At 38.3% G+C, this 19,987-nt stretch overlaps 10 protein-coding genes and 1 non-coding gene across 11 annotated transcripts; 6 read left to right on the forward strand and 5 right to left on the reverse strand.

Annotated features, from left to right (window-relative positions):
- Positions 1-137: 137 nt before the first annotated feature.
- On the reverse strand, positions 138-6,478 carry SOCG_00909 (phosphoinositide phospholipase C Plc1). The gene has a single exon (XM_013163329.1). It carries the CDS (start codon positions 3,815-3,817, stop codon positions 1,127-1,129), a length of 2,691 nt encoding a protein of 896 aa, XP_013018783.1. The 5' UTR covers positions 3,818-6,478; the 3' UTR covers positions 138-1,126.
- On the forward strand, positions 299-4,374 carry SOCG_00908 (small histone ubiquitination factor Shf1). The gene has a single exon (XM_013163328.1). The coding sequence runs from the start codon at positions 471-473 to the stop codon at positions 954-956; it is 486 nt and encodes a 161-aa protein (XP_013018782.1). The 5' UTR covers positions 299-470; the 3' UTR covers positions 957-4,374.
- Positions 4,529-7,958, forward strand: SOCG_00910 (U2 snRNP-associated protein Sap145; the record flags this gene model as incomplete). Its single annotated transcript, XM_013163330.1, has 1 exon — positions 4,529-7,958. The coding sequence occupies one exon, from the start codon at positions 4,529-4,531 to the stop codon at positions 6,329-6,331; it is 1,803 nt and encodes a 600-aa protein (XP_013018784.1). The 3' UTR covers positions 6,332-7,958.
- Positions 6,435-7,979, reverse strand: SOCG_00911 (rRNA processing protein Rrp16). Its single transcript, XM_013163331.1, has 2 exons — positions 7,714-7,979; positions 6,435-7,666 (listed from the first exon to the last, which is right to left on the reverse strand). Exons 1-2 carry the CDS (start codon positions 7,848-7,850, stop codon positions 6,541-6,543), a joined length of 1,263 nt encoding a protein of 420 aa, XP_013018785.1. The 5' UTR covers positions 7,851-7,979; the 3' UTR covers positions 6,435-6,540.
- Positions 7,980-8,335: 356 nt separating this feature from the next.
- On the reverse strand, positions 8,336-11,691 carry SOCG_00912 (COPII vesicle coat protein). The gene has a single exon (XM_013163332.1). The coding sequence runs from the start codon at positions 11,437-11,439 to the stop codon at positions 8,722-8,724; it is 2,718 nt and encodes a 905-aa protein (XP_013018786.1). The 5' UTR covers positions 11,440-11,691; the 3' UTR covers positions 8,336-8,721.
- A 480-nt stretch (positions 11,692-12,171) lies between these two features.
- Positions 12,172-13,875, forward strand: SOCG_00913 (replication termination factor Rtf1; the record flags this gene model as incomplete). The annotated part of the gene is made up of 7 exons (XM_013163333.1): positions 12,172-12,583; positions 12,636-12,802; positions 12,857-12,944; positions 12,996-13,107; positions 13,160-13,492; positions 13,566-13,717; positions 13,766-13,875. 7 exons carry the CDS (start codon positions 12,172-12,174, stop codon positions 13,873-13,875), a joined length of 1,374 nt encoding a protein of 457 aa, XP_013018787.1.
- A 197-nt stretch (positions 13,876-14,072) lies between these two features.
- On the reverse strand, positions 14,073-14,155 carry SOCG_16312. The gene has a single exon. It is a non-coding gene; the product is annotated as a tRNA-Ala (tRNA).
- A 381-nt stretch (positions 14,156-14,536) lies between these two features.
- SOCG_00914 (microfibrillar-associated protein family protein) lies at positions 14,537-15,973 on the forward strand. The gene has a single exon (XM_013163334.1). It carries the CDS (start codon positions 14,699-14,701, stop codon positions 15,803-15,805), a length of 1,107 nt encoding a protein of 368 aa, XP_013018788.1. The 5' UTR covers positions 14,537-14,698; the 3' UTR covers positions 15,806-15,973.
- Positions 15,974-15,992: 19 nt separating this feature from the next.
- On the forward strand, positions 15,993-16,578 carry SOCG_00915 (mRNA processing protein Cox24; the record flags this gene model as incomplete). The annotated part of the gene is made up of 2 exons (XM_013163335.1): positions 15,993-16,149; positions 16,199-16,578. The coding sequence occupies 2 exons, from the start codon at positions 15,993-15,995 to the stop codon at positions 16,576-16,578; spliced, it is 537 nt and encodes a 178-aa protein (XP_013018789.1).
- A 940-nt stretch (positions 16,579-17,518) lies between these two features.
- SOCG_00916 (phosphotyrosyl phosphatase activator) lies at positions 17,519-18,765 on the forward strand (the record flags this gene model as incomplete). The annotated part of the gene is made up of 1 exon (XM_013163336.1): positions 17,519-18,765. One exon carries the CDS (start codon positions 17,519-17,521, stop codon positions 18,575-18,577), a length of 1,059 nt encoding a protein of 352 aa, XP_013018790.1. The 3' UTR covers positions 18,578-18,765.
- SOCG_00917 (prohibitin Phb1) lies at positions 18,592-19,973 on the reverse strand. Its single transcript, XM_013163337.1, has one exon. It carries the CDS (start codon positions 19,845-19,847, stop codon positions 18,987-18,989), a length of 861 nt encoding a protein of 286 aa, XP_013018791.1. The 5' UTR covers positions 19,848-19,973; the 3' UTR covers positions 18,592-18,986.
- Positions 19,974-19,987: the final 14 nt, after the last annotated feature.

Raw genomic sequence — 19,987 nt, forward strand, 5'->3', positions numbered from 1 at the left:
AATTTGCTATATGCCTTTGTGTTTATTTACTAAGGTGATTACGATACAAAGCCATATACCAGTTAACGTCGTATGCAGAGCATCGGTATTCTGTAAAGAAGGTCTTCTAATAATATCGAGAAAAGATTTGAAAAGCAGTTTTTCAAATCAATTTACTATTTTCTTCTTCATAATCTAATTCATTTTTAAATATCTAAAGAAAAAAAATCCATCTAGGACATGAAATAGATGGATAAACAAAAATTTTGTCTTCACAACCTGTGTTTATTAACGTCGTGAAGCGCGTTTTCTAATCCAAGCAAAGACCACATTTCCACCATCAATTCTATTTGGATTGCCATTTGGGATTGTGTACGTTTCATGATAGAATTGTTTTAGTTTTTTGCAATTACTGGAAAGGAAAGTCTATACATAAAGGCTTTTACAGATCTCCCTTTTCAGTGTCACTAGAGAAATCGAACGTTCCAAAAATGAGTAACCGGGATGACTACCGTTATGAAAAAAATGAACATTATTATCACCGATCAATGAACGATAAAGGTGGTCCTACCCATGAACATGGTTCGCGGGCGTATCATCCTAATAGACCGAGGTCACGAGCTAGCTATGAATCACGGTTTCCTTCTAATTCTCGAGACTTTGATAACCATCATCATCATTACCACTTAAAATCTAATTCGGGGAATCGATTTAATGACTCTGAAATGCATAATGGAGCGAATAATGACCCAAAAACTCCGTTAATAAAGCTTCCTGATGCTAGTTTGGCAAGTCAATTAAAATCCGCAAAAAAATCATGGCAAGATACCTCTAATAACGTTTCCAATTTTGAAAATGAGTTTTTGCAGCAAAGATTTTTTTGGGAAAAAGTTCGCCCGGATGTTTTTCGCGAACAATTAAGAAGCAATACTGCTGAGAAAAGTTTAGACGATTTTGTCAATAGTGTGAACATCTAGGTTCTTTTTCTTCCTTTTCGGAAACCATTTCATATTTTCTCGTTGTCCCTTTTTTTTTATTACTACACTTGTAAAATGCGCACCTTTTTTTGTTTTTTAACCCGTTATGTCCCATCGTGATATACATTTGTCATAAATAACCCTTTGTAAAACCATTCAATTGATGCTCATCAAAGTTCAGCCTTCCCAATCCGTAGAAATAGTGTCGAAAATAATAAACTTTCACCTTGCATGTCGTACAGCGGAATATGTCGATATCCACTTTCTAATCTATATAAAGGACACCCAAATTCTGCAATTACCGTATCATTACCAGAGCTTGCACGATGATGAATCAAGAAACGAATGACTGAGTAAACATCATCTACCGAAGCACTTTTGTATTGAAAACTCTCTTGCCATAATGGTCGAAAGCCATTGCGATCCACCACACTCGTATTCCAGCGAAAGGGTGTCTCCTCCAGGGAATGTATTTGTACTTCTACAAATGGACAAAGCGTTTCCGAGTTTGAGAGCTCCTTTGCACGACGTAATTGTTGTCCCGATATAATTTCAATATCCAGTATCATTTTTTTAGGACAATCATTACATTCCTTATTTTGCTTCAATTTTTCTTCTGTGACTCGTTGATACATCGGTTTCAGCAAATAACCACTTGGAGGATCGGCCTGGAAAAGTGCATCATTTATTTGAAGACCAACATCATATGTTTGCCAGTTTAGGGCAACCATCTGTACACCCATGCGCCAATAGAACTGAGGATTAAGGTTGGTACTGCCAAGTCGTAATGGACCTGGGTATACACGACATAAATATTTTATATTATGCTTGCTCAGTCGTGGAAACATCGTCTTTCCATGCCTTTTAATGGTCCTCTCGGAAAATGAGAATGTGTGATTATAAGTTTTCGATTCAGGCAAAGAAAAGTTACGAAACTTCAGCGAACGCACATATGGTGCTATTTGCTGAAGCTCGGGTATAATTAATTTTTTATTCCGTTTCTTTGGCTCATTCGTTAAGTTTCTCTCCCCATTTTCAAATTCAGAAGACTCCGTGGTATCCGTAGATGAATCAACAACACTCCCTCGAAAAAAGTCTAGGGAATTCGAGGCCGAAACAGTCGCTTGGCACTTTACTTTAACTAATATTTTATATAGTAATTGCTCAGGAGACGGTAAAGATGTTTCAAAGGGTCCCAGTGGTTCAGTCAATAAATTACTTCCAAACGTTTGTTTCATATAATCGGCCATCTGTCGTTGCTGTTCCGGACAGCAATGGATTTCCAAAGAAATAATGACAGGATAAGCAGAAACGACAAATGCATACTTTTTTATAACGTCTATAACATCATTGAAGCGAATCATCGATGTAAACGTTCTTCCGTGACATACCACTGGCCCGTCAGAACCATCCCAACAGTCTATTTCAATACATTTACACCCTCTCTGCAATGAACGAATATAACCCTCGATGGAGCTTTCTCCGGCAAATTGCTTCCCAAGCAAATACGTATTATGCGAAGAAGAAATGATATATTCATTCAAAGGGCGATTCATATCTTGATTCACTGGCGTTAACGGGGCGTTGGCAGGAGATAATAAGTAAGATGTAAAGTCAATTAAATCCATCGGAGAGTCATAAGACTTGCAAAACGAACCATATACAAGCTCAACTTGATCATCATTTATAGTAGATTTTTGGGAATCTCGTAAAAACGTAACAAATTGTTTCAACGTCATCTCTTTCGAGTGGTTTGTATACTTATTAAACACTTGCCTCACCTCTGGCCTTGTCTTCAACATACTAACAAAATGCTGAAACCCTTCAAAACTTAGTTTTCCGGTTCCGAGCGTATCGGCCTTACGAAAAGTCTGCTCCAGATATTCGTAAGAAGCGTTGAGATGAAGTTTTTGACACATACACTGTATGTCCTCAAAGGTGAGTTCCGCAGTTTCATCGTTCTCTAATTTCTCCCAAGGGTGGCCTACATTTTCATCTCCTTTGATCGTTTGAATATTATGATTGGATACAAAACGAGACCCTGTAATAAACTCATTTAAACGATACGTTTTCAATCCTTCTAGAGCCATTACCCATTGATTAAGACCGTCTATGGTGGGAGAAATGAAATGCAAAGCTTTCATCTTGTCTTCTGCCGTATAGACAATAGTGAACCATCTATTTTCATGCTCATAAGAAACTTTGAACTGTTCTCTGTAGTTTCTGGATTCGCTTCCTTGACGAATTTCTTTAATGTCATCAACACATAGTTTACGGTAAGGTTTCCCAGTGTTTTTGTCTAAAATCATGTATCCTGTAAACGGATCTAATGATACTTTCCGTTGCCGTACTTTTTTTTTTGTGACACGAAAAAGAAAACAACCATTTTGGATAGATTCCGGGACTATTGTCGCAAGTAAGTATTTCGTATCAAAAATGTCTGAGGAGGGAGATAAACCATTGGTATTATTGTTCTCCAATTTCGAACTATGAGACGAACTAAAAGATCTTTGAAAAGACCTACGAGAGAATCTCTGCGACCGAAATAGAATATTCAATTTTACAGACAACCAATTTAACCCAGTACTTCTATAGGATTCATTGTACGGAACAGTCGATTTAGAGTGAGCATCAAGATATGAAGAAAAAGAATTCGATCGCTTTTTCAAGCCCCCCTGAGGAATGTTTTTTCTATCACACATAGCATTTTCGAGTCCATTCTTCAAAGCCGGAACGGTTGTATTTACGGAATGACTTCGGTTAGGAGACGGCGAATATTGTTCAATGTGTTCCAACGGACTTGAAACCCTTTCTAATGGAATAGGGCTTTCCCTAAAAATTTCGATCTGTCGTTGATCCATTATGTCGTTGTTTGGATTGAATAGAATAGTTTTCAACCTCTTAAGCAAACAGATAGCCAAAACCTCTGTCCTTCATTTTCTCTAAACGTCGCCTTTCCAATTTCATTCACAATGGACTTGGCCTTTTCCCTTAAAGATACGAGCAAAGTCTTCTTTCGCCAGAGCCGAAAATGAGAAAAAATATATGTAAACAGCCTTTCAAGTGATCAAAAAAGTTCATCAAAGTCGATGGAAGGACTTTGGACTTAAGAAAATAACTACTGGATCTGTTTAGTTACTAATCCTTGGAAACATACCAACATTTCATTTACCGAAATTGGCTGAAGTTCGTGAAAGCATCACTCCGCTACAGTAGTAAACAAACTCATGACTGGCAAATGTGAGTCTTTTTTTATGAATTGACGCGTCAAATTCATCCAATTGAACGGTAATTTTTATAAATAATCATGTAATCATCGAGAATTTTAACGAACCCTTTTTTAACAAAAAGTTTTCATGGATCCTGAGAAAATAGAGTTTTTCAGTAGTTTTCAGTGCAATAGCAGGGTCTTTTCAGTAATGCAACGTGATTAAAGCTAAAAAGTATTTGTAATAATACACCTTGTCATTGCTTTCTTTGTTTATACTAACTTTGCTATAGATAAGTTCTTGTTCAGGTCAAAACACCAACGTGACATCTCAGCGGTAAGGGTAATGCACGACTCGTTTAGGATGGATTTTCAGAGTAACATACCTGCAGAGTTTCAAGAAAGTAAAACACCATCTAACAGGAACCCAATGGCGGAAACAGCTGGTGTTCAGCCAGAAATAGAGAAAGGAAATGCGATATCAAAAGACACAACAAAGGAAAGGCAAAGAAAAAGCCGTAACCAAGTAAGACGACAAAAAAAGAAAGAGCAACGTGAACAGCAACAATTACAGTATCAAAATAAGGATGGAAATGGCAATGATTTACAGAAAATTGATGACAATAAGGGAGATGAAGCTGCGCTTTCAGCGGAAAGAGTGGATGAACTCCCAAAGAAGAATGCAGTTTCAAATGAGGCAGATCCTTTACTCGTAGTGGACTATCTCAACATGGACAATTCCGATCCGCTATTTGATCAATATAGAGATATTTTAAATCGTTTTTCCGCTGCAGAACCTGAGGCAGATTCAGCAGCTGCAGACAAGGGTCAAGTAATGTATTCTGATGACGAGGTCCTTAGCGAAGGAGAAGAGGACGCGTTGCAAAAACGAGAAGAAGAGAAACTAAGCCGCAAAAAGCTTCGAAAGATGAAACGAATGACTGTGGCACACCTCAAAATGATTTCAGAAAAGCCAGATGTGGTAGACTGGTGGGATGTTTCATCACCAGATCCTTTGCTTCTTACTCATCTTAAAGCGTATCAAAACACTGTACCGGTTCCTCGTCACTGGAACCAGAAACGAGATTACCTTAGCGGTCAACGAGGCATTGAACGACAATTATTTGAGTTGCCTTCGTATATTCGTGCTACTGGTATTGTTCAAATGCGAAACGCCGTTCATGAAAATGAAGCCGATATGCCGCTGCGTCAAAAAATGAGGGAGCGTGTTCAACCAAAAATGGGGAAACTCGACATTGATTACCAAAAACTCCATGATGCTTTCTTTCGTTACCAAACAAAACCTGTTTTGACTGGCTTTGGTGAGTGTTATTACGAAGGAAAAGAATTAGAAGCAAATGTCAAAGAGAAAAGACCTGGTGATATATCTGACGAGTTACGAGAAGCACTAGGCATTTCTGTAAACGCTCCTCCACCTTGGATTTATGCTATGCAAAAGTTTGGACCACCGCCGAGTTATCCTGACTTGAAGATTCCCGGTGTTAATTATCCCATCCCAGTTGGAGCACAATGGGGTTATCATCCCGGCGGATGGGGCAAACCTCCCGTTGACCAGTACAACCGTCCATTGTATGGTGATGTTTTTGGTAGTAACAAGCCACGCGCCTCCGCAAATACCGGACCGCCCGAAGAGGTTCAACACTGGGGTGAACTAGAGGAATTTGAGGAAGAAGAATCCAGTGAAGAAGAGGAGGTGGTGGAGGAAGAAGAAGAAGAAGACGAAGAAGAAAGGGGACCTGATAACGATTTTGTAAATACAAATGAAGCAGGGTACAATACACGTTCCTCAGGCGCTCATCCGGAAGATGAACGTGTCGAGTCTATTTCTTATTTCGATCAAAGACCCATTGAAGCTGAAAACTTTGAGTTACGGAAACAATTTAATAAAAAAGAAGATGATTCTTCTAGACCACTTTACCAAGTTCTTCCAGAACAACATACAAACGTCGAAGGATTTATGGGACCTGACCATCGTTACCAAATTCCCACTAATGAACCTGTGTCTTCATCCAAACGGCCCGCTGAAGAGGACGGACAGCATGTTCAGTGGCAAAATGATCTTTCTGATATGGTATCGGAACAGGCGTCTATTGTCGCTGCTAAGCGACAAAAGACTCAACCAAAAAAGGAAAAGTTTCGCTTGTAATTTATTTAGATGGATGATTAATTTATGTAATGTTAATTAGGTTTTACTTTCTTTTTGCTCTGTGGAATCTTTTTTTCGCTCTCTCACCTATGTCATGTCTATACGTATTGTATCAATATAAGTTTGCCGAACATTATTAAACCAACATATAATTAAATAGCTATGCTACCGACCCAAAAAATAGATCCCGAAATCCAAAGTTAAGAAAATTAAATACCAGTCTTTTGTAAGTGGAAGTCTTTGTGGCTGTACTTCTCTTTCAATTTAGTACCATATCGTGAACGCTTACTCGTAGGCAATGATGGCGGGATGATAGCTCTGCGCTGAAGACTGAGAAACCTGTCTTTGAATAAATTGCCCTCGGGTTTTAATTCTCTTAGGGAGCTGGTTAATTCATCACCCAATTTCAATTCCAAAGGATTTTCAGGTAACTTGTGTTTGCCAAATTTCCTCTTCTTTAAACGAATTTCGGGAACATCCATATCATTTGAGGGCTCAAGCGACTTATTCCCGTCTTCGTTATTGTTCAAAGACTTTGAGATATTTGGAGCTCTATCAATCATTTTAAGCAATTGTTCTTGCTTCTTCGCAGCCTCTAATTTCGCAATTTCATCCTTTCTTTTACGTTCCTTGTTTCGCTGAGATTTTGTCTTACGCTTAGGTTTCGTCTTGTTATGCAAACCCTCAATCTGGTTTTCGGCATCCACTGTGCTTTCTTCATTCTCAGAACCTTCATTCTCGTCTGAAACTAAACCCTTATCATCGTTTATTTTAGAGCTGATCATTCTTTGATGTTCAATCTCTTGAAGGCGTTCTTTCTCTTTTTTGATCTCATCTGAACCCTTTCGATCAATGAGACCCATCCATGCACTAGCATCAGGATTATAAGACATGCCTGGATCAGCAACCTCAACATTGGGAACATGTTCCACGTTTTCAGCAAGGTTTTCAGGTGCTTTAGAAAGTGTAGAAGGACGCTTTACAGGAATCGTAGATTCCGTTGTGCTCTCCCAAACATCGTATGCAGGCTCCTCTTTCTGAGTCTTCAAGCTAGCTGCTGCTGCCGAAGCAGTAGGACCCAAGGGATTTCTATGCACCAAAGACTTTAAGCGGTTCAATTCGTTCTTCGACATAACTTTGCCCTTATTGTCCATGTTTAACCCATAACCACTGGTCTTAGGCTTTGACGGTAGCCCTTGAACGGCAGACTTATTTTGTAAAATTTCATCTACTTTCAAGGGCTTGATCTTTTTTCTGCTTCTCTTGGCCACGCGGTCATCACCAAAAGTATCAACTACGAACAGAGAGTCATTGGACTTTTTAGACACATCGTCACTTAAATTATGTTAGTAACTATTTTATAAATTAATCTTAGAGCTTACCCTCGAATTTCTTCTTCTCTGGCAACTTGAAGGCCACCCTCAACGTCTTCCAAGTCAATATGCTTTCTCCAAGAACTTTTGTTCTTTCTTGATTTCTGTTTATACTGAGATGGTGCTGCGTTTCCCTGAATCCCCATTTTTCTTTGTTTTAGTCCGGAATTCCACTTGTATGAAAATTCCGTGAAAAGACACAAGTTTGCTAAGGTCAAGTTGTGTTAGTATAGTCCACTCCAGACGCACACGAATTCAGAAAAAAAAAAAAAGAAAAAAAAAAAAAGGCGGCCTACTTTATTTTAATAAAGTAATTATTTATTTTTGTTAAGGTAAATTTCTAGCTCCCTAGTGTTCTGTTTTGTACAACAACCGTATGCATAGTAAAAGTTTTAAAAAATAGCTGGCCACCAACATTAAACAGGTTTATTTACGAGGATATATTATATTCTTCTAAAATTTCACTCACTTCAATTAAGCTCTTAATATGCACTAGACACTACATTTTGATTTATCGCTAAGCTGGTTTCATTCTTCATTATACATTCAGTCAGCAGAAAAGGAAAATTAAATCATGAGAGAATTTTTTGAACAAAATTGAAGAAAGTTTAAGAATAAATAAATTACAAGTAGACAGCGCTATATATAGCTTGATGAATCAATATAACAAATATTCATTAAAAGATAGACCGTTGCTTCACATCGTACTCTCGATACCGATGCAAAAAAATGATTTGTTAAGCAATTCAGTAGACAAAATTGAAAGTATATCGAAAGAGTTGATCACTATAAATTTTACCTTTTTCCTGTCAGATAATCGCTTCGGAAAACCCCATAGTAATTTCTCACAAACAGAATCACGGCGTACGTGGAATCAAGGTTGTAGAGAATAAATACACTAATAGAATAATCAATAAGGAATTTAAGGGCGTATTAACTATAAATTCTTCATATCAAAAAAGTTCGGAGCAGAAGATTGGGTACGTAAATCAGATCAAATTACCAAAGCTCAATCATTTAATCACGAACTTTTTCTTTCAAAAGTTGTAAAAATTGTAGATAGCTAGGAGCAGCATCGCTTCTATCTTCCACAAAATGAGAGAAGAACCATGAACGGAGCTGAGGATCACCATCGCCGCGCACAAGATATAAACTAGGTTGTATAGTTGTACCCTTGTCCAAAGAGCGCAATTTACTAATTATAGCATGTATTCTTGTGTTAAGGGGATTGTCCAAAATTGGTAAGCTAAATCTTCCGGCCTTTAAATCTGCGATAGAAGATACACCAAAAGCGTCCATAGCTAGCTGAGGTACCGCATCTTTACCAATATATAAAAATTGCTGGAAGTGAGTATCCAGTAAATAAAGCCCAAAGGATTGCATGATGGCTGAGGTAAGATTTAAAGCAGGAGGCAGGATGACACCATCATCACCTACAGTTCCTGCTTCTAAAGGCATATCATGAAGGCTATATAATGTGGGATAAACGTAACGTGTTAATAAAGATGTAGGCAAAGTGCTCAAATTACATAAGGCGATCGAACGTAAGTCCGAAGGAATATGACTGGATTTTCGGAAACCGGTATGTTTTATCAAACCCAAGCAAAGCAAAGGCAACAACTTAAGGTTTGTACTGATTTGCAGAGGAAGGGCAGCACCGGTGTTTTGACCAGCTAAATTCTTTTTGTAAACTTCAAGAATCTCAACCAACTTGTTGGTAATTCCGTCGCGAGCATCACTCAAATTGGATGATAATGCTTTCTCAGTTGCTCTCATTGTGAGGATATGCATTATTGCTGATTGATCAGCAGAAGCATACAACTCAGTCAAGCTGTTCGTTACTGGTAATGATAAAGTAACAACCCGAATCCTTCTCTCACCACTGGCGGTTGTATGTAAAATAGCAGCTTGGAAGGATGCGAAAGGCCTTGTAATTGTGTCTTCTATAACGGCCTCAATAACATAGCACTGGTCACGAGGGAAACTCGGGAATGCACAGAGATCGCTAGAACGATTGAAAAAGTTACCATAGAAAGAAGACATACGAATGCCACTAGATCCACGAACACGCATAACAGCTTCCAAAGCTATTTCAGAGCTAAGGTAATCACTCAATTCGGAAGCGAATTTCAAAGCATCTTCACTGCGAGCAGCATTCCAACGGTAATAAAATTGGGTCTTACCAGCCGTGTAACGAGGCAAGCAGCTAAGCGTAGCAACATCCTGGTACTGAGAAGAGAAAAGGAACATATCCACTGAGATTTGGTTTGTAGAACATTCAACAGCGAAAGACTTGTAAAATGTGTCTTGGTGATGAAGCAAATTAGATTCCCGATTGGTTCCCAAAATTTTTGGATCCTCACGTAAACTAAGTTTACCATAACCTACGTTTGGAAGACTAGAAACAAAGCAGCTAATCTTACCACCAATATTCTCAATAAGTTGTTCAGCAGCTTTAAGGGCAGGTCCGAGAGCATTGCTAGAATCACGAGTGGATGCAAACATAGTATTAAATTTGCTAAGAAGATTTTCAATTCCTTGTCGGCACTCGCGTAAGTTGAGAAGCAAGTCTTGATTACGAGGTAAAAAGGGATCCTCAAGATCGGAAACAACCATCTGCGATGCTTCTTCAGCCCCCGGTGCGATAGAAAAGAAATGAAGAGAACTGTCGACACCAATAAAGGCGACCTGTGTACGACCTTCCTTGTTGGGAATTCGATCTAACGATTCAAGGATGGTACGAGTAGCAGTGGCTACCATACCAGAAGATATAGAAATAAAAGAGACGTCAATTAAAAAGACATAAATGAGGGGTTGAGGAGGACGGACCATATATTCTTGTGGAGCCAAAAAGTCAACAACAGCATAGTTAAGTTCAGGACGCTGCCATCTATCTCTTTGAATATTCCTGAAGCTATCCCAGTCATAAGATTGGGGTACTTCGTTCACAATACCACAAGAGTTGCATCTGTATCTATGACCATTGTCGATGAAAATACTGAAAGGATTGATGTACATGCGGCATCTACGGCATCTAGAAATAATAGTATCACTGACTACCGGGACAGGATCGTCTTCCTCAAGCAATGAGGTATAGGGACGTAAAACAATGGCAAAAGGAAGTTTGGATTTTTTGAGAAGACTATTCGTATTGGGGATAGCCTTCAGAGATGTGCGCATGTATTTAGGAGGACAGTTGGATGTTTCAGCTTGGGTTGCCGAATAAGTCAATGGCAAGTTGATGGGAGGTGGAGGAGCATATAGCTCTGAGACGTCTGGAGTTTGATTATATAAATCAATGGACACCAGGTCAGAAGCAGGCATCATACTAGCGTTTGGATCAGGACCCAAGTTTACGTTACCCATCTGAGTAGCCAATGTATTTGGGGTTACTTCAGGATAAGGAGACAAGGTAGGAGTACGAGCCATTACATATGACGGCTCAGAGACAGGTGGAGGTGTCATGGGAACAGTTTGAGAATTCGTAAGCTCGAATATTTCTGCGGGATATTGACGTCGAGAGCGATGAGATCCTCCCGCAGGAGGTACAGCAGGAGGAGCACCAGTTGCTGGTATACCTGCCATTCCCTCTGCAGGCATTGCTGCCATCCCTTCAGGTGGTGATTGTGTCATACCAGCTACATATGGAGGTTGTGAGACTGCAGGTCCAGTTCCAGAATATCCACTATAAGCTCCATACGCATTTCTCCCATCATAGGACTCACCAGTATTCATAATGTCTTGATTCTTTCCTTTTATTTACTGTCGTGAATTAGATACTCTGAGAGATCACCCTTTTCTAGAGGAACCGTACACTTCTTCTTATTAACGGTAACTTTATTCTATAAAGCTCTTCTATTTTTATATTATGAGCCGAATGTTTGCAGCGGTTACCACCAGAGTAGTTAATTGTGATAGTGGGTGAATGGTAAATGCTTAAACCGAACGGGGAAGCTTGTCTGATAATATAGTGAGATCTTTCGTAGATCGCTACGCGGAGTATCGCGTCTCTTAAATTATGCTTATAGTGCATGCCGATACTTTGTGATACGTAACGTAGCGAAATATAAACAAACAATTTTATAAAAATAAAATAAAAAAATTCGATTATAAAAAGAAAATCATTAATTGCCTTTTAAGACGCTTGCAAATACTGTGCTTCGTCTAAAAATTTAAAAGAAAGGTTTTTGCTGATTTGTTGGAGCTGTATTTTGGTAATGTTTCAACGGTAACCACTTCAAGGACATTAACACTTGGAAAAGCACAATTTTATGGCTTAACAGCTTAAAAGTGGAAGTTGTGTAATCTCCCTATTATAATACCGGGTAAATTGAAAACTTCCGTTTACCGGTTTCTCAAAGGTTTATCGTATTTATAAGGGAGCATACTTGCTATTCTTCGGTTTTATTTTGCTTAATTTTATTTATGAAGATATATATCACATAACGAAACTAGGTGAATGCGCTTATGTATGTTTATGGCGAGCAAGATATACCGGACGATTCTCTAATAGATGAAGAAGAGACTTTTGCAGAAGATGGAGGGTTCAATTTGTCCGACGGGGAACATTTTGAGTCATATTCACCAGAACCAGAGCCTCTTACTTTAAATTATGAAAGAGAATCCTCTTCTGAAGACAACAGTACTGCATCGCCAGAAGAGTCGTTATCGGCTGTTAATGAATCAGACTCGAACAAACATTATCAACCAAATTATGGGCGTAAAAATGCACAGTTTACCCCTAGGTGTTGGAGGTTGCTTATTGAATTGATACGGGATACTATGGAAACATCGAATATAACCTTTGAGGATGCAAGAGAATCCCTTTGGAAATCAAGGCGTGTGCCAAAGGTATTTCAGAAACTAATTGTTCAGTTTCGTATGTTCCTTTATTCTATAGAGATCAAGTTAACCAACCTTAAAATCTACAGGAGTCGAAATACCAGCTATAACCAGAAGGACTCTACATCGTCATCTTCGTGGATATTTTCAAGTTCCTGGTTTTTCACAATTTGGCTATGTGGATTCAAATAAATTTGGAACTTGGGGTGTCAAAGAAGCAGAATCGGTTGAGACTCATATGACTCGTTTCCAAGAGGTAAATGTGTCAGCACTTATTTACTATTCTTCCTATATTCTAACTATGAACCAGGAAAGAAACCTTACGAAACATGAGCTTAGTGAGTTGATATGGGGTAACAATTATACAACGGAAATCGACCAGCTGTATAATACAATAGGTAGGTGAGCTGATCATCATGTTTACTCGTTTTTTATTAATTCACGGTCAGTGGATGATCTTGAACGAGACAAAAGAAGTGTTCAAGCATTTGTTCGTCGAAAGTATTACCCTTTTTTACATAGAAACTCTTGGACGATAGAGGAAGACGAACGTCTGAAAAGGTAATTCATTATACTAGAAGAAAGAATTTCTTCAATATACTAACAAATACAGTCTTGTAAAGACTCATGGTAAATTATGGTCGAAAATTGGTAAAATTCTCAACCGACGTCCCATGCAATGTCGAGATCATTGGCGAGACTATATTCAGTGTGGAAGTGTTCGCCATTTTCCTTGGACGAATGATGAGTCAAAAAGACTCTTAGATTTCGTATGGGAACAAAGAGAAGAACGTCCTCTAATGTCGATACAATGGGAACTTATTGCGAAAAAGCTCAAAAACAGACATAGACATCATTGTAAATTGAGATTCTATTCCCTTCTCAAAAGTACTTCTAATGACGAGCTTTTGTTTTACCCGGGTGATAATATGTGGATGATACAAAGGTAATGAAAGACAGCTTCTATCGTGAAACAAGATAATATAAACGTTCAAAGGGTTATTCTAACACAATGTAAGGATTAAAGAAATGGGTGTAGAAAAAGAAGAACATATTGATTGGAATCAATTATCAGAACTTTCGGGCCGATTTTGGACTTCGAGCGCTTGCTCGAAGCAATTCAAACATATTAAAAAATGCTTATTTTTGCAAGATGAAGACGCATTTTCTGGTAAGTACCTTATACCTGTAATTCAGATTCCACCTAACATGAATCTAGTTTTGATTCATCATTTACTAGACTCATTTCAATGTGTCGAGTCTAAATATCTGCCTTCTCATCTATACATGAACCAAAATGCTTCTTTTCCTGATTCTTCTAATGCTTGAGAAAGCCTCAAAGAATTCAACGGTTTATTGTCAATCTATATATATTTACTTGCTCATGTAACTCTGGACAGATATACCAATATATACTACACTATAATCAATTCAACATTTTATTAAATCGTCAAACAAAATAAAAAGCCTTGCTCCTGTCTATAATGCCATTCTTTGAATAAAAAAAAACTTTGATCGAAAAAGAGTGGAGACGCCGGGAATCGAACCCGGGACCTTTTCAAGTTGCGAATTATGCGAATGAAACGTTATACCCCTAAACCACATCCCCATTTGTATGGTAGTAAAAGATTTATAACATATTTATATGACTATGAATTTGTAGAGTTGACAACATTTAAAGAAATGAGCCAAATTACTTGGCTACCTAAAGTCTTTTTCCCTCAAAAAAGAAGAGAAGAAAAGAAATAAAAGACAAATTTGAAGAGAAGAGTAGCAGAAATACGTCTTTCCATTAGAAAATCCTATTGCAGTATCGAAACAGCTGTTTGGTTTACTTAGATTTTTGCTCTTCTTAAAAAGCAGAAAAAATTGAACGTAGGAATCATCTAAATAAATTTTTATTTTATTTCGTTTTTTGTTTTCTTGCTTTTGTTTCCTGTTTACAGAAAAAAAATGAAGACGATGCTTAATCTGTATAAGGTTGCGAGATATTTTCAACACCAAAACACACGAAAAATGCCTTCAAAGAATATTTAGTATAATTCATCTTATCTCGGCTACGTACGTTGTAAAGCTAGTTACTTTATAATTTAGTATTATATTTTGTCTGTGCTTTGTTGAAATCACGTAGAAATTCACTATTTTCGGTGGTATGGCGCCTCCTGTTCCTCTAGTTCCAAAAAAACCCATTGGAAGGTATCGACCTAGACAAGATAATTTAGAAGAAAGTGCAAGTGACTCTTCTTCAAGTGAATATGAAGAAGAGCCTCTTCCTCCCCCTGCAGTTTCGGCTTCTTCTGCTGAGTCTTTCGCAATCAACGACTCTAAGGATATCCAACCACCAGTAAAACAGCCTGTGAAAGTATTACCGAGACCACATATTTCTCGTGGATTTGGAACGTCTAATTCTGTTAATGAATCCTCGTCTGAATATGAAACTGATGGAGAACAGTCGCCGACAATGTCCAACGATAACGAGGCAGAAGAAGAAAGTGAGTCGGAAACTAGCTCTGGATCTGAGGATTCTGATGAAGATGAAATGGAGCGTAGGAGACAACTTTTGCTTTCTGCACCGAAATTTGTTGGTAAAAGTGCGAAAAATCAAACGAATACCGACACCTCTAAAGATGTTGAGCAGGATCGCAAGCAGCTATCCCAAAAGATATTAGAAGAGACAATTCAGAGAGAAATGAAACAAAAAGAAGCGGAAAATACAAACGAACTTTTGAAAGACGTCGATGACACAGATGGATTAGACCCACAGGGCGAATACGAAGCCTGGCAAGTAAGAAGTTTACAGAGGAAGAAGCGTGACAAGGAAAATCTTTTGGCTCTTGAAAAGGAACGAATGTCGGTAGAGGAGAGACGATTAATGGATCCTGAAGAAAGAGAAAAGCTGGACAGACAAGAAGCTGAAGAGAGCCGTCAAGAAAAGAAAAAGAAACCAGTTCAGTTCTTGCAAAAGTTTTATCACAAAGGTGCTTTTTATCAAGACCAAGATATTCTTCGAAATCGAGATTATTCTGAAGCAGCCGAAGGTGAAATCCAGCACAAGGAAACCTTACCAAAAGCCATGCAAGTCCGTGGAAATGCGTTTGGTATGGCAGGACAAACAAGGTGGACTCATTTGGCAAATGAAGACACCAGTAAAGCTGGGTCTGCTTGGAGTAACCCAAAGAATCCCCTTGTCCAAAAAACTTTACAACGCTTAGGTGGACTACATCCCGATGAGTTACCGCAAAAGAGAAAGAAATATTAGATTACTCCAACTGAAAAAGGTTTAATTACCTTTCTACGAAATTGTATAATATGATTTTTATGTCTTTTGTTTACGTTTTCCAAGTTTTGTGCACTACCCTTCCCAAACCTCAAGTATATGGCACACCTTTGAATTTTGAGAACTTCCTAACTTGAGGTTATTTCCTCAAATTTATATAATAATCAATATGCTGAAACGAAGTCCTCTTTCAACATTAATAAAAGGAATTAGTAGTCTTTCCATGAGAAGCCCGATTCCAATTTGGCATGTATCTGCTTCGCCTAACATTACTCCCAAATATAATTTACCTACAGTCCCGACAACTTCTCATGTTTCTCATAGACGTATGTTTTGTTCGGTTTGTTATTAAAGTTTTACTAACATTCGATGAAGAGATCGCTCGCGCCAACTTTTTTGCTGGGTATAGACCTTTAGCTCCTAGCGACGTATCAAAGCCTGAACCAGCGCCTGAATCAAACCTTTTTGCCATCAAACAGATGGGAAACAATTCCCAAAAGTCAAATGAGTATGTTTTGTCTTTGGAAAATGGCGTACTCCATGCGCAAGCTCTCTCTCCGTCTGGTAAAGTTACAGAATCTCTTCCTGTCCGTATATCATCTCAAGTATGGGAACAACTCTGTGATACTATAATATCCACTACCCCCATAAGTTTGACGAGCGTGAAAAGGAAAAGAAAGTTGAAGATGAACAAACATAAATACAAAAAGCGTATGAGAAAACAACGAGCACTGCGTAAACGCTTGGGTAAATAAAGATGCTGTTTCTTTTTTACCTTCTTTTACGTTGTCATGGCAGATTACTTAGATGCGTATAATTATATGTTTTGAGTGGAATGAATGATCAATTATCATTGTGTATACAAAGGATTGAAACCTATCTAGTTTCTTGTGGTGGACGCAGGTGACTACAAGTCCATTTATTGAATCTTCTTGATCTTTCTTTGGTTTTGCATTAATTCTCCTTTTTTTCGCACAATTCTTGGGGGATAGTAGTCAATCGTTTAGGAGTATGCTTACATTGTATCCGGGTTTGCCTAAGATGCTAATCAAAGTGCATGTAAGTTGGGGAACCATAAATTCTAGTAACATCTTTTTCTATTGACGGTAGTTGAAATAGTGTTCTCTTAAAACCTAATCTAAAAGTAAAAGTAAGAAGTGAGAGAGTTCTTTACTTGACTTATTACCAGACAGTGTCAAACCAGATTAATTCACAAAAGAAGCATTGAGCATAGAATAGCAAATGCGGTTTCAGCGTTCAAACCGAACCAGATATATTTATAGCTACTGCATATGGTAGGACTCAATGTTGTCTTCTATAATTACGGCCGGAGATAATACTTGGTAAAGTTAGGACTTGTCCTTACGAATCACGTTTGAAATGGCATATCTGTAGTCAAAAAGAAATCTATAATCAGTGAAGAGCGAGTATTCCTTATGATGGACCATAGCAAGATTGCAACATGCTCACCATCATACAAACATTGGTTCTCTCGAAGGGAACTAGCATATCTTTTATGCAGATTATTTTCTTTTGAATTCATTTCTTTAAAAGCAAGTAGAACAAGAAGGCTGCTTGTGAATTAAATGGAAAACAAGCAACTTTAGTATATCATATCATATTATCATATTTTGTAACGATATAATAAAGACTATGGTCCTTTCTTGAAATATATACCAGAAGACCTTGAATGAAATGATACCTGCGGAAGAGCAAAATCACTGCTTTGTTCCAGTTCGAAGAATCTTAAACGACGACGATTTAAACCTATTTCGTGAAGGAGAGGCCTATCGCTCAATCGATTCGTTTATTTGCGACCTCAATGAAAGTGTCCAAGACAAGCCAATTTCAGCAGAGGTAAAGCTGAGTCCGTCAATCGAGTACATTCTACTGATACTGAAAAGAGTCGAAGAAATTCAAAATTTGAACCCGCCTGTTGAAAACAAAGGCTCTCGATTTGGGAATCCAGCATTCGAGTCCTTTTACGATCAAGTCGAATGCGAAACTCCTACGCTACACGCAGCGTTTGGGCTGGAAGAAAATGCAATTGCAGAGGCAGGAAAGTATTTTTATGAAAGCTTTGGTAATAGAAAGAGAATTGATTACGGCAGCGGTCATGAACTCAATTTTATGACTTGGCTCCTTGCCTTGCGAAAATTAGAAATCATATCAAAAGAATATTATCCAGCTATCATTCTTCGGGTTTTTGTGCGCTATATTCATTTGATGAGATTGATCCAGTCAACCTACTTCTTGGAGCCTGCCGGCTCGCACGGCGTGTGGGGATTAGACGATTTTCACTTCCTTCCCTTTCTATTTGGATCTTCCCAGTTGGTACATCACAAGTATTTGCGCCCGAAACATGTACGTGACAACGAAATTCTAGAAATGTGCGGCGACGACTACATGTATTTGGGATATGTTCGATTCATTAATGAACTGAAGCCAGACGTTTCGTTACGATTTCATTCCCCTATGATTGATGATATTTCTAGCGTAAAGACATGGGCAAAAGTAAATGAAGGTATGATAAAAATGTATCGAGCCGAAGTTCTTTCCAAGCTTCCTATAATGCAACATTACTTATTTGGACATCTAATTCCAGCAACGCCTACCATGTCCGCGGCTCCTCAAGAAGGCGAGGACGCTGAAGCCAGCCATACCCACTCAACGTACGCAGACTGTTGTGGAATTAAGGTCCCTAGTGCGATTGCTGCGTCAAAAGTCGGCTGGCGTCGAGTGCCGTTCGACTGAACAAGTGTTATGATACAACTTTGAAAAACAAAATATACCTTTCCTACTTGAATATTGCTATTTATTTTATGAATTGTGTTCCACTGTAATTTTATTAATTGAATTTCCACATATTTGTTGCTTTACCATGCGACTCCTCTTATAAATGCACCTGCTTAAAAGCAAAATGAAGAATATTTGACACGAGTAGGTTGATAAAACAAAAAAACAATTTAGCATTTTTATTTGCAAACAGCTATACGGGTGAATGCATCAAAGACCTAATGATATTAAACACATAAAAATGGATCATAAAGAATAAGGAACAGTAGACTACCGCTTATATAAGAAACTGCGTACTTGCTTGCTACTTGAAAAGTACGGCAAATCTTAAATCAAAAAAAAAAAGATAGCTTCCAAGTCCCCCATTTTAGGGATTCAAATTCAAAAGAAATCCACTTGATGATCCTGACTTCTCATTGCCAGATGCGCCAACATTTCCGCCAAAAGGAAGATATGTTACTTGAGAACCCTTCTCAGCAAGAGCTGAAGCAATTTGTTTGCTCGTTTCCAAGCTACGGATTTGAATCAAAGCATTACCAGCCTTATCAAGAGATTTCGAGACAAAATCGGCTGCTTCAGCTTCACCTTCGGCACGAATGATATTGGCCTGTTTCTCTTGCTCAGCTTGCTCGACTAAAAACCGGGCTCTTTCAGCTTCCTGTTGAGCAATTTGTTTTCGTTCAACAGCCTTAGTAAACTCTTTACCGAAAGTCATGTGAGTAATAGAAACGTCTTCCAAACGAATACCGAATTCAGTGGCTCTTTGAACAAGTTCCTGACGAATTTTAGCAGATACAACCTCACGTTGAGTAATAAGTTCGGCCGCATCAAATTGAGCAACCACAGATTTCAAAATTTCATTACCAATTGAAGGAAGCACACGTTCGTCATAATCCAAACCAAGGTTTTGGTAAATTTGAGGAAGCATTCCAATCTCAGGGCGATGTAACACACGAAGAGTCAATGATACCATCTGCAAGTCTTTACTACCTGTCGTTGTAGCAATGTTCCTGGGACGTGTTCGAACATCATACACAATGGACTTTTGAACCCAAGGAATTAAAAAGTGGGTTCCTTCCTGAACAACCTGCTTTTGAACACCTGAAAGTCGGTCAAACAATACTGCTCTTTTTCCACCAGGCACATCATAAATGGAAGACTGGAGCATGGTAAATCCAATACTAATTGGAATTGCATATTTTGCTATTCTTTCTATTGCTAAAGCCATTTTTTGCGAATTCCCCTCTTTTGCAAGTATTTGATGTTTGGCAGAGGTTAACTAACGAATACCTCAGGTATGGAAGTACCAGTGGAAGTCAATCTTTCTTTTGGAAACTTGCATATTAATAAAAAAGAAATAGTTATATT

The sequence above is a fragment of the Schizosaccharomyces octosporus genome, assembly GCF_000150505.1.
Source record: "Schizosaccharomyces octosporus yFS286 unplaced genomic scaffold supercont6.2, whole genome shotgun sequence".
Taxonomy (NCBI): Eukaryota; Fungi; Ascomycota; class Schizosaccharomycetes; order Schizosaccharomycetales; family Schizosaccharomycetaceae; genus Schizosaccharomyces; species Schizosaccharomyces octosporus.

Excerpts from the sequence above, each read along its gene's own strand:
- SOCG_00908 (XM_013163328.1), top strand. The coding sequence starts at position 471 with ATGAGTAACCGGGATGACTACCGTTATGAAAAAAATGAACATTATTAT.
- SOCG_00909 (XM_013163329.1), bottom strand. The coding sequence starts at position 3,817 with ATGGATCAACGACAGATCGAAATTTTTAGGGAAAGCCCTATTCCATTA.
- SOCG_00911 (XM_013163331.1), bottom strand. The coding sequence starts at position 7,850 with ATGGGGATTCAGGGAAACGCAGCACCATCTCAGTATAAACAGAAATCA. Across the intron at positions 7,667-7,713 it reads AGAGAAGAAGAAATTCGAGG|TGACGATGTGTCTAAAAAGT; the intron begins GTAAGCTCTAAG and ends ACATAATTTAAG.
- SOCG_00912 (XM_013163332.1), bottom strand. The coding sequence starts at position 11,439 with ATGAATACTGGTGAGTCCTATGATGGGAGAAATGCGTATGGAGCTTAT.
- SOCG_00914 (XM_013163334.1), top strand. The coding sequence starts at position 14,699 with ATGGCGCCTCCTGTTCCTCTAGTTCCAAAAAAACCCATTGGAAGGTAT.
- SOCG_00917 (XM_013163337.1), bottom strand. The coding sequence starts at position 19,847 with ATGGCTTTAGCAATAGAAAGAATAGCAAAATATGCAATTCCAATTAGT.